Below are 13,031 nucleotides of genomic sequence, written 5' to 3'. Positions count from 1 at the left end.
GCTCCTTAAACTAACTTTCCGCTTATGATGTCTGGGATATACTTACAAATAACAGAGGGTAGGGAAGCAGTGGGAGGGTGGAGAACGGAACTGTGGAGAAGGGAGAATACAGACCAAAAGAGATTGTCCATGTATTGATGTGCTGAGTTGTATGATGCTTACAAGTTCCTTACACCATTCTACTTTTGAATGTTTGAAAAGTTCTGTAAGAAACATTCTTAAATCTAAGAAAGTACTTAACATACATAGACAGATTGTACTGTCTGTACAATCTTACAAATTGACCTATCCTATCAAGGCCTCCTCAGGAACACACTGCTCAGGGACCAGCCCCACTATTCATAATTCAAAAGAGGCTAGACCTCTGATGATTGCCTATTAGAAGAATTTCTCAAACTCCATGTCATCATCTTCCCTCCATCTGAAGGCATCCTCTTTTAAAAACTATCATAACATATTCCTCTCAGTACTAGAAATATCCTCCCACACAGCATTTACCTTCCTCTGAAATAATGACAATTAACTATCCTATAAGTTAACAAACTTCTAGCTTTCCACCAAACTAATCTTCAGAAAGTGTTTAATTCTAGCTAAGAAAGCAAAGAAACACAAACTACTTGTGACCTGGTAGTCTGAAAAAATAAACTACATTGAAAAAGTTCCTGGTAAAGAAAAGTTTATTTTTTAAAATTAAGGCAACTTATATGATTTCTTGTTAATGAGGGAGAAAAAAGCAAAGACGTTCCAATACATATTAAAAAGTTCAACACTGAAAAACATCTTTTAAAAGACATTAAAGTCTCTAGAAAACTTTAATTATCAGAATACACTAAATAAGGTACGGTCACAGATTATTTCCTTGTCTATATCTATTTCTTCCCACTCAAAAGTTCTATGAAGGAAAGACCTTATCTGTTTTGATCATCACTTACATCCCCATTGCCTTGGACAGTGCCTAGCACCTAATAGATGCTCAATAATTATTTGTCAAAGAAATAAAGAAGTAAATGAACACCTAAACTTCTTCCTAAGGAAGTTTTATTTACAATGATTTCATTTCAACTACATGACTTGAAATGTTCTCAAAAAAAAAAAAACTGGAATAAAAGGTCAGTGGAACACAAGTATAAAAGCATTCACAGCCTTCTACTTCAAAACTAACGAACTCCATTCAATATTTGATAAAATATAAGTGACACACAAAATGCACAAAATATGCAGTATGAAGGGGTGCTGAAAATAGATAGGTCGGGGCAGTCAAACAGAAACTGGATCCCATCTTGGGACTATATTATTAGCAGAGGTAAGTTATTACTGATTTCCAGTAAACCAGTGGGGGCAATAGGGCCATATACAAATTTTTTCTCATGTGTACCAAAGTTTTGTGAAAATGGGAGTTCTTCCTCTATACCACTACCATTTTTTCCCATTAGTCAACAAAGTCCTCTATTTGAACTCTACTGTGACAGAACCAAGTACATTAGAGCAGTTAAAATACTCCAACAAAAAAAACAAGGTCTAAAAGTAATGATAAACACCTGCCTTTAAACTAGAATAGAAGAGCCTTTGTTTGGTTTAGTGACATGAATTCAATGATTCCCTTTTAAGTTGTACCTCTGAATATTTGTGACAAAACATATCAAACTTCTAGTAACTAGAAAAACTCAAGTTTATATATCACACTTATCAAATTAAAGTTTTCTAATATTCTTCAAGAGACTCAAAAAAGGAACTTTTTCATTCCATAAATCCAACTAAAAACAGTTCTACTGAATAAACTATCCTAAAAATACTCGTACATTCTACCTAAATAACCAAATTTTTTATTTTGCAATACAGTATATTCTGTGCAAGAAAATTTTTAAAGGTTGCAGTCAGCAAAACCTGATTCTTCCAACAAGCTGAGTTTAACTTTTTTAGCCCAACTAAACTCATTTTCAGGCTTTAACCACTATTCTGTGATAAATATGCATAAGAAACTTAATTCTTAAAAGTTTAAATGAATCCACTTTCACGAAGACATGTATTCTGCTACCTATTTTCTTCTCTATCTTCAGTTTTAAACATTCAAAGGACATGGGGTATACTAACTGCAGGCTGCCTGGAAAGAAGGAAAGGCAACTGAGTGATTGATCTTGTGGAAAAGATTTAAGGTGACACTTGCAGTACTTTTTTTAAGGGATCAAGCAGGGGAGACCTCTTGTTTGTACAAGCTTCTAGCTTCATAACTAGTTTTATGCTGGGGAAAATTATAGCCTGCTTACTTAGAAATGACTTCTTGGGCAGGAGGAAAAGAAAACTGGAAGGAAACACAAGGCAGAGTGGCTCTGACACAGGGCAAAGTGACCGGAGGAGAAAGGGGTATACCTGGTTCACAGCATCCGTGATGATGGTGGTCAGTCTGACAGTATTTGTCCCTTAAAGGCATTTTCAGTGGGCGAGACCTACTTTCCTTTCACTGTAAGAAGCTCTTCATTGCGGCTTGGCTGTTGAAAGAAGCACAAATCCGTCACTCACCCAGAACTTCCTGGGGGGGCTCTGGCTATATTTACCAGATACGTTCCCTCCACCCGCCCTCCGTTTTCCCTCCACGGACCCGTACCTTCCTCTAGAACCTAAAAAAGAAAAACGCACGAAGGCTTCTCCAGCCCAAACTCCCGCACAGGTTCATCGCCCTACCCGGAAACGCAGCCTGGGGCGCGCAGCGCACGGCGAGGGCCTGGCCGGCTGCGCAGGCGGCAGCGGCCTCGCCGGCCCGGGCGGGCGCGCGCCGAGACGGAGGCGCGGAGCGCGGCGGGCACGGCCGGCGCCGGGGCCCGCGGGGCGGCGAGCGCGGCGACTGGGGCAGTCGAGGTGCGGCTCCGCCGGCGGCCGGCCCACGCTGCGCCCTCCCGCCACGCACGTGCGTTGGGGTCTCCGCGGCGGAGCCCCCGTCCCCATAACCAAGTGCGCCCAACTTACTTAACTCCTAGGGCGGGCCGGCGGGCAGGCGGAAGGAAGGAAAGCAGGCCGGGCAGCCGCGGGCACAGCCTGGCGTGGGAGGCGGCTTCGGGCCCCACCTGGCGCAGCCTCGGCGGACCACGCGAAGGGAACCGGGGTTCGGGCCCGACGCGCTCCCAAAGAGTCCCCGCCGGCGCTGACGCGGAAGCGCCACAGCTCACCACGTCCCTCCGCGGCCCGAGGCGACGGCGGCGGCGGCTCACGGCGTCCCTCCGCGCTGTGGAGCTTGGCGGGCGGGCGGGCGGCGCGCGGGCGCAGGCAGTTGACAGGAGGAACCGCCCCGCAGAAGCCGCCGCCGCCACCGAAGGAGCCGGAACCGGAGCGGGCAGGACCTGGGCACCCCTCGCCGGGGCAACGGCTGCCGCCGGAGCCCGGCTCCCCCCCAACGCCGCTCCACCTGCAACGGTCCCTCAGGCTTTTGGAGAGGGGCGGGGAAGAATGGGGGTTTCCCCCCACCTTGGGCCTTTTTTGGTAGTAGTTGTTGTTTCAGGAAACTTTATTAAGTCAGTCTCTCTCTTTCTCTGTCTCTCCCTCCCCGAAGAGCCTGAGCTACCGCCGCGGAGCGGGTGGGAAGGGGGAAGCAAAGACTCTCCCGCAGCGACAGGGAGCGACTGACTGACCCCGGACGGAGATGGGGCGAGGGCAGGAAGTGACAAGCTCTCGGAGTGGGTGGGGGGAGTGTGGCCGGCACGCCCGGGAGCGCCGCGCGCATGCGCCCGATCGGGCGCCCGGGCCTGTAGGGAGGCGACGAGCCGCGGCCGGGCAAGGGGAGGGAACCTTGGCCGATGGCGCTGGGCCCGCGACCGGGGTCTCGGGCCGGCCACTCGTCCCTGCCGCGGGCCGACGGAAAGCCGAAGCCCTGGGCTGTTCCTGCCGGGAAGATGGGCTGATGGGCAAGCCAACTGTTGCTTTTCTCCGTCCGTTGGAACCGAAACAGGGAGGGTTGGAAAAACACAGGAATGAACTGTAGAACGAGGCTCGACAAATGGGTGAGCCGTAAGTCCTGGTGATTCCGAAAAGGTTGTCAGCACACTTATGGTAAAAGTCGATTTTTTTGTTTGTTTGTTTGGTTGGTTTTTTTTTTACCCAAGAATTTTCGAAGTGTTCTTCTCAGCACTTTGGGGTTTTCATCAGGTCCTTGGGAGGAAACTGCCTAGTGGTGGAGGATGGGGCTGATTGCCGCGGCGCTCCTCTTCTGGAACCTGAAGGCGAAGAAGGTGGGTCACGTGGGCAGGACGCACTTTCCCTCCTCTTCGGTGCCTGCGTCCTACTTGGAAAATTCCCGAAGATCGTGGTCGTCTGTCAAATTCCGCAAACCCGTGTGGTCGCCTCTTGGCGCAGGAGAGCCGCCTCCTCAACTCCCAGAGCGGGGTTTTAGTTCTACAAGCAAATACGTGTCCACTGTCGGTCAGGAAATGTTACAGGAGAAAAAGCCCATACGCTTTGTTTCATCTTCTCGCGCCGAAAGATCCACTGAAAATCTCCGCAGTTGTGTAGCTTGAATTGTCAATTTGCGGGGTCCTGAAAGAGCAGTTTAGTAGTAGTTAGGTTCTGGGTGTATTTTGGAAGAGCAAACGAGTGACTGAAATCTGCTTTCAAAAGTCATAGGAAAGTTTGTGGTAGGTCCAGTAATTAATTGATAAACTCGCTATTGTAAAAATACTGAACGGAGCATTTGCGTAGGTCTTGGGGGATTGTAGCAGCTTGATAATGCGGTGATGGGAAAAGGAAGAAGAGTGGTCCAAGTGATCCACTTTTTTAAGGGAATTCCAGGCACTGTACACTCTAGACAACAGTCACATCCATAGTATGTTTGATCTTTTTTTTCTGAACCATTGTCAAGAGGCGTCACACAACATCAAACTAAAATGTAATGCCACAACCTACAGTAAGGTAAAAGAAATTATGATATGTCCACATGATGGTGTTTGTTATGCAGCCAATAAAAATCATTTTGTGTAATATTAAATTGTATGCAGTATGCTTAAGCATATAGAAGAAATTTTAATGTGACACCTTAACAGTGGCGTTACAGGTAATTTTTACTTAACATTGGAGATCTTTAGTAAAATTTGAGGTGAAATATTTTCTTCCTTTTCAGAGGATCTTTTCCCACTCTTATAAGCACATTAAGCACAGGTTAAAAAATGAATATACAATTTTAAGTTTCCATAAACCTGAAAAGGCATTGCTTCAGATATGTGATTTATGTTTGCTGACCACATATGAGTAAAAACTGGTTAGCTTCCTGAGTAAATGCAGCAGTATTTATACTTCAGAGTTGTTGGTACTAGAAGATCCCCAAAATTGCTAATAAATTTTAAACAGTTCTTGAGAAATTAGAAGTATAGACAAGATTGGAACGTCTGTGTGGGTAAAACAGATACTGAATACTGAATCAGACTTTTAAAGATGAAAAGAAACCATGGAAATTAACTAGTAAACCTTACTTTAAGAAATGAGAAAATTGAAATCCAAAGAGGTTACCTGATGTGCTGAAGGTCACAAAGTAACAGAACTGAGTCTAATACCTAGGTCAATCCCTTCTATAACAATACTAGTATCTGACATGTATTGAGTAATATGTTTTAAACTCAAGAATAACATTTAATCATATCAACAATCCATTCTACAGGTAGGGAAACTGAGGCAGAAATAGGTTACATAACTCCTCAAGGTTACCTGATAACATACAGCTGATAGGCAACTGAGCCAGCATTTGAACCCAAGCAGTATGGCTCTGAGACTCATTTCCTTAGCCATTATGCTATATTGCCTATACCATGTTGCCTACACTCTACCATAACCAGTTTGGATCACACTATATGTGAAAGATGAGCCAGTAGATCCTGTCATTTGTGAAAGGTATTAAAATGCCATGTCCCAAGTTTATGGAGTTGCTAAATCACAAGAATTTTATTGAAATTTCATAGGGCTCTAGAGCCTAAACTTTGGACTAGAATTATTGTCCTACCTCTAAAAACACTGCACAGATCATCCCAGAAAAATTATGTCTTCCCTTCATTGTTCACTACAGCAACCTAGGTGACACATTATTATGGCTTTAAGGAACTTATTGATCCTTAAAGTCTGTAAGTCTGTCCTAATGATTAACCTAAGACCATTTTATGATTTAAAATTCTCTCATCTTCAAGGCAGGAAAATTCTACACATACACGTACGCATTTATTATTGTTGCATAAGAAACCACCCTAGAAATAGTGCTCTAAAACCATTTCATGGGGCGCCTGGGTGGTGCAGTCGTTGAGCGGCTGCCTTTGGCTCAGGGCGTGATCCCAGAGTCCTGGGATCGAGCCCCACATCAGACTCTTCCACTGGAAGCCTGCTTCTTTCTCTCCCACTCCCTCTTGCTTGTGTTCCCTCTCTCGCTGGCTGTCTCTCTCTGTCAAATAAATCTTTAAAAAATAAAAAAATAAAATAAAATCCACTTTATGTACTCAATTCCATAGATCAGTGATTTAGACTGGCCTTGTCTGGGATCATGCATATAGTCATTTGGCATCTTAACTGGGCACACTCATGACTGGCTGTTGGTGTTGACTATTGGCTGGACCTAACTCCTAGCCTTTCTTCCTGGGCTTCATGTGTAGGCAGCATGTCAGGCAGGTACAAACAGGAAGCTGTAAGACCTCTTGAAGCAGAAGTTATATGACATCACTTCTATCACATTCTGTTAGTCACAGTAGGTCAAAAGGCCAGCAAAGATTCAGGAATTGGGAAAACCGATTCCCCTTCTGGATGGGAAGAACAGCAAAGTCCCATTTCAAAGGGATATGCATAATAGGAATGGGAAGGATTATTGTGATGATCTTTGCATACACTCTTTCATGAACAATAGATAATTATTTCAAGAATGGTACTAGCTAAAGCTGCTGAATTTTTTTAATGCTGTGTGATTCCTTTAAGAACAGGAAAACAAGGAGATACTAATCAAACCTATTCTTTAAACTGAATAATTGGCCAATTTGGTGTCCTTGTGTAGATAAACTTTGATGATTCCTTAACTTTCCTAAGTGGACTTCTTTTTCTCATCATTTTGTTGCTCTTTTAAAGGTTTTCCCATCTGTTCTAAACACATCCCACTAAAACACAGCATAAAAACCTAACACCAAATAGAAGTAATTACGGTTCCTATAGAACCTTTACTCTGGTCCAGATTTTGCTAGCTTTGATAATGACGTGGCATTTTACAACACAAATAATTCATAATTATGTACAAATCAAATTATGGGCCAAAATAGAGGCTTAGAGTTTAGAAAGAAACCCCACCTCTGAAAAATTGATTTAGAAGGGCAAATATTAAACTTGATCTATCATTAACTATATAGAATTTAAAACTTAAGTATTGTACAAGCAAGATTAATATGAAAAAAGAAGGTAATGCTTTCCCTAAGGTATTTATTTTAAGGAGAGTAAGGAGTAGGTTGTACCTGGGTTGCTGCCCTGAGGATAAATTGCCTACCAGGAAACCCCTGACATGAACTTGTGTCTTTCACTCCTTTTTTTTTTTTAAGATTTTATTTGACAGAGACAGCAAGAGAGGGAACACAAGCAGGGGGAGTGGGAGTGGGAGAAGCAGGCTTCCTGCTGAGCAGGGAGCCCAATGTGAGGCTCGATGCGGGGCTCCATGCGGGGCTCGATCCCAGGACTCTGGGATCATGACCTGAGCTGATGGCAGACCCTTAACGACTGAACCACCCAGGCGCCCCTGTATCTTTCACTCCTGGTGCTAAGGCATACTTAGGTCTGCTGGCCAGGTGACACAATGCATGTACCATGCTGCCATAGGGGCACCAAACCATCTTTGACACGTCTTCCATTCAAATGTATTTCAGATAGCATTTAAGTGAATTTCATTTTTTTGAAAATGTTTTTTGTCATAAAGGAGTTTGTTCATAAGTCTGTATTATAATCTAATAATAGCTAATGATAATTTTGTCACTTTTGAACTCAGACAATGTGCTAAGTGCTTTCTAGTTTTTCACTGAAACCTTACAAAGATCTTGGGTTAGATATTATCCCATTTTACATAAAGAGAAACAGATAATTAGTGTCTGAGCCAAGATTTAAATATAGGTCTGCCTGAGTCCAGGTCCTGTGCCTCAAGTTACATATATTCTAATTATTACTAAAATTTTATCTCCAGGTCAGGCCTGTCCCTGGAGCCTCTAAACTCTTAACTACCCATGAGACAGACCATCTGAATTTTCCCAGGCATCTCAAAATCAGCAGGACCAAAACTGAACTTCTTACCAAACTGTTCTTTCTCTTTCAAATTTTAACCAACAGTGTTCTCCACTTAGGCTCTCAAGACAGAAGCCTTGGAGTCAAAGAGAAGAGCATTGGCACAGATGCAAAGTAACAGAAGTTAGCTATATACAGGTTATCCCCAACATCTAACCTACCACCATAAACAGCTGGTTATACCTCAGAAAGTTTGGGAAAATAGTTTCATCTCTCCATATGCACCATCAATCCTCTAGTCTAAAACCCCATCTCTGAACAATTGCCATAACCGTCTCCATGGTCTAACCTACCACCCACCTCTCCCTCCCTCAATTATTCCACATTATCAATGGAAGTATAGTCCAAACAAATCTAATATTACTTCCCAACTGAAAATCTCTGTTGACTGCCAATTTTTTACATGAAGAAATCAAATCTTAACAAGAAGCATAAAACCAGCATACATTTTGGGGGCAGAAAAATCTGGATGTTAGTCCTATCTCCATCAATCACGGGTTTTGTGTCTCTAGGCAAGTAAGAACCTCTTCTGAGCCTCAGTTTTCTCAGCTGTATGCTATTTTAAGCAGAGTGAGAAATCGGTTAATGAATAAAGCACCCAGCAGTATCTGGAACACAGAACAGGTATATAATAATAAATACTCATTACATCTGGGCCTCCCACAACTTCACAACTTTATGCTCCAAGGATTTCTCACCCTTTTCAGAAATTAACAAAGCAAAAAGTAGTTAAACTGAGTGGGGAAGGAGTGTGGGACACAAGGGAATTTTAGAGAGAAATGATGGAGGTGTCAGTTATGAGGGTGTATCCATTTGTTAAAGCAACTATTAAAATAGAATAGTGGTTACCTTTCCAGGAAGGAGAAGGTTGGCAAGTGGAACTGAATGAAGCAGTACCAACTTAGGAATTCCTGACCATTTTATAGATTTTGACCTCAGTGATCATTACATGTATATTTGCTTTATAATAATTCAGTAAGCTGATAGATGTTTATGCCCTTTTATGAATGTGTATAATATTTCACAACAAAAATGTTTTTTAAAGTAGCTGACCTAGGTTTTAATGCCTCTGAATTATATCTTAAAAATTAGAAATGATTATTGAACTTTTCAAGGTTTTATGCCTTTGCACATGCTACTCCTCATGCCTGGAAATACCTTTCCCCTTCGTCTAGAAAACGCACCCACCCCTCAAGACCCATTTCAGATGTCCCTCCTTCTATGAAATCAGTTCCTATGGACAAATAATTGCTCGAACTTCTTTCTCCTGTAGCACATCGTTCTGATCAAATGTCTGATTCTCCCATCAATCAGAATTCATCAAGAACACAGACCATAACGTACTCCTCTTTGTTTTGCCATCACCTAGCACACAGCCGTCACATAAGAGGCAACCATTAAATTAAACCATGGATGGGCCTGAGTAATTGAATTAGCAGTAAACACAATAAGAAAAATTTAGTGGGGAAAACCACTTTTAGGAGTTTGGTTTACTTAGGCTCCTGGCCTAATGGGACACTCATTTCCAACGTAGAGAACAATCAGACATACAAGGACAATTACAGGAACCACTAGCATGCAGAGTCGGCAGTGCTGTAGAATCCATACCACAGCTGGATATTTGAAACTACTAACCATCCATCATGTAAAACCATTCATGACTTTGTTTCTGTTTTTTTTTGATGGGTGGTTTTTTGTTTGGATTTTTTTTTAACTCTTAATTTTGAAATGATATCAAATTTAAACACAAATTGCAAGTAATTCCCATACCCCCTTGGCCCAGATTCACCAATTTTTAATATTTTGTCATATTTGTTTTCTCTCTCTCTCTCTCTCCATTTGATTTTTGGACCATTTTAGAGTAGGTTGCATACATCATGGTCCTTCATCCCTTATTACTTCAGTGTAGATTTTCTAGAAGCAAGGATATTATCTTACATAACCACGGGACAGTTATCAAATTTAGGAAATTTGACATGATAAATTTGATTTGATTTAATTTGATTTGATTAAACATGCTTTGGGGCGTCTGGCTGGCCCAGTAGGTGGAACATGCAACTCTTGATCTTGGGGTCCTGAGTTAGAGCCCTATGTTGGGCATACAGCCTACTTAAAAAACAAAACAAGCAAACAAACAAAAAAACCATGATATGATACAATACAGTTGACCCTTGAAACAACACAGGTTTAAACTATGCGGGTCCGCTTAAACATGAATTTTTTTCAGTAAATACAAGACAGTACTGTAAATATATTCTCCCTTCCCTTTCTTAACATTTTCTTTTTTCTAGCTTTCTTTGTTGTAAAAGTACAATATAAACGTGTTAATTGACAGTTTATGTTATTGGCAAGGCTTCAACTAACAGTAAAGTTTTTGGGGAGTCAAAAGTTGTATGTGGATTTTTAACTGTGGGGTAGAGGTGGCATCAGCACCCCTAACTCCTGCATTGCTCAAGGGCAAACTGTACTTTTATTTCATCTACACTTTATTATTATTATTATATAAAATATACATATTATATCAATTATAACTGTGTCAATTACCCTGACACAATTTGCTCCAATTTGATGTGTCAATTACCCTGACACAATTTGCTCCAATTTGCTCCAATATAAAACCCAATCCAGAATAACGTGTTGCATTTAGTTATAACTCTTTACTTCCCTTCAACCTGAAACAGTTCTTCAGTCTTCCCTCGTCTTTCATGACAATGACGTTTTGACAAATATAGGCCAGTTGTTTTATAGAAAGAGTCAACTGGGGTTTGTCTGATGTTTCTTCAAGATTAGATTAAGGTCTTACATTTTTTTGAATGGAATACAGCATAAGAAATGTGGTGTCTTTATCAGAGTATCAAAACCAGAGGCATGGGATGTCTGTTTGATATGAATCTTAATCACTGGCTTAAGTGGCTGTTCAGTTTCTCCACTGTGTAGTTCTATTTTTGCTATAAACATGTGATTTGTGAGGAGATAACAATGATTTTATTATAGAGATGCCTTTTAACTGGTGATCTTGATAATTCTATTTAGGTTTTAGAAATTATCAAAGCAAAAGTAAAAGAATAAAAGTTAATTGAATCGCATATTTATTTCTAATCTGATAATTAGAAACTAATGATCAATTATGTAACTGGAAACTGTTTCCTGGTTTAGTCTTACATGATATGAAGTTGAAAAAAAAGTTTATAATTATTGGAAAATCCATTCAACCAACGTTTACTGAGTACCTATTATATTTCAAACATCCTGCCAAACTGAGAACATACAGTAAGACAAGTTTTCTTCCCTTTAGTCAACAAAATTTTACTTAGTGCCTTATACATCAGGTCCTGAATAATTTAGGAAGTTCTTATTCTCTTTGAGTTTCTAGTCTAATTATTAAGGTGTTCCCAATCTAATAAGGATGACATGTTAAAAAAAAGTATATTATTTCATAATAATCACATAAGACAGGCACAGAAGAGATGGTTGAACCCATGGAATTATAAGGTCCCATACACAACAGCAGCAGGGGGACAGGGAAAGGGAGCATTTGCTGCAAAGGGTTTTTCAACTCACTTGAATTAGAGAAGAGAACATCATAGAGGATGAAAAATAATGTGTTGATTTTTGCCAAGTAAATATTATAATGTTTCCAAGAACTATTCCTTAAGGATAGCTGGCTAATAGATTATCTATTGTTATGTATTAGCAGGGAAAAGCATTCTCAATTTTAAGTTGTAAATGTTTTGTGATTTAGACAGGTAGTCATTGAAGAGGCTAGTGTTTGGTATTACATCATTAAAAAGGCATTTTAGGGGTGCCTGGGTGGCTGAGTCAGTTAAGGTTCAGGTCATGATCTCAGGGTGTGAGATTGAGCCCCGCATCGGGCTCAGTGCTAAGCGTGGAGCCTGCTTAAGATTCTCTCTTGCTTTCTCCCTCTACCCCTGCCTGCTCACTCGCTCACTTTCTCTCTCTCTCTCTAAAAAAAAAAAAAAAAAAAAAAATGCATTCTGAGTTTTTCATTCATTCTCTCAACTGCTCCTCCTTATGGCCAAAGGGGTTTATTTGCAAGACTGACTTAAGGCTGCAGTTCAAGACTGCGGAACAGAATGAAGTTAACTCGCTTATGTAACTCTAACTTCCTTAGCGTATTGATCTGAACCACCAAATCCAAAATCTTCTCTAATAACAATCAGAAAAAAGTACGCTTTTTGGCTTACGGAAATTGAGTCAAAAGTTAAAAATCCATACCCATGCCTCAGGTCTTAATTCCAACTGAACACATAGACTACTATGTATCAAACCATAACCTACAACAAAATATTATTTTAATGAAACATTTTAAGTAAGTGACTGGTTTTTGAACTTATATTTGTCCAAGATTTTATAATTTCTAAAATAATTTCTACAAAATGATCACTTTGTATCTTAAATCAACATTTATTTTCCCAAATTTTCCAATTTTTTCAAATGAGAGTTGTCTATCTTGAATATAAGAAATCTCTAAAATTATAGCATATGAAAGAAAATGGTGTTTTATATAGTCAGGAAGCTTGCTGGGTGTTTCTTCTACTTTCAAGTCATCAGACAGTGACAACAGACTGTTTATAAAGCAATTTCAGTGTTGTAATCGTCATATATGGAGTAAGAAAAAGTTAGATTGGTAAGAATTTCAAAAAAGAGCATCAGGAAATTACTCCCTCCACTCAACAGAGTAGCTTCTATTTAGGAGAAAGCACCAAGGATCTAGAGTGTTAGGATTCTTGGTAAGACCTGTGTTG

General features: G+C 40.8%; 1 protein-coding gene and 1 long non-coding RNA gene across 4 annotated transcripts in view; one reads left to right on the top strand and one right to left on the bottom strand.

Annotated features, from left to right (window-relative positions):
- Positions 1-3,608, bottom strand: part of ZNF800 (zinc finger protein 800) — a 44,721-nt gene extending 41,113 nt beyond the window's left edge. The window contains exons 1-2 of one of the 3 annotated variants that reach the window (XM_045792719.2): positions 2,962-3,608; positions 2,368-2,486 (exon numbers count right to left, since the gene is read on the bottom strand). In XM_045792719.2, coding sequence (XP_045648675.2) covers positions 2,368-2,428 — 61 coding nt within the window. In that variant the 5' untranslated portion in view covers positions 2,429-2,486; positions 2,962-3,608. Of the gene's footprint in view, positions 1-2,367; positions 2,487-2,602; positions 2,689-2,961 lie in introns of those variants that run through there. The other 2 variants (XM_045792720.2, XM_087860846.1) reach the window with 2 other exon arrangements.
- A 42-nt stretch (positions 3,609-3,650) lies between these two features.
- LOC123788995 (uncharacterized) lies at positions 3,651-4,969 on the top strand. The gene is made up of 2 exons (XR_015723873.1): positions 3,651-4,038; positions 4,135-4,969. It is a non-coding gene; the product is annotated as an uncharacterized LOC123788995 (long non-coding RNA).
- The last annotated feature ends 8,062 nt before the right edge of the window (positions 4,970-13,031 follow it).

Source organism: Ursus americanus, chromosome 3 (genome assembly GCF_024610735.1).
Source record: "Ursus americanus isolate L20-20 chromosome 3, mUrsAme1.1.p, whole genome shotgun sequence".
NCBI classification, from domain to species: domain Eukaryota; kingdom Metazoa; phylum Chordata; class Mammalia; order Carnivora; family Ursidae; genus Ursus; species Ursus americanus.
This window is presented reverse-complemented; position numbering and strand designations above follow the sequence as displayed.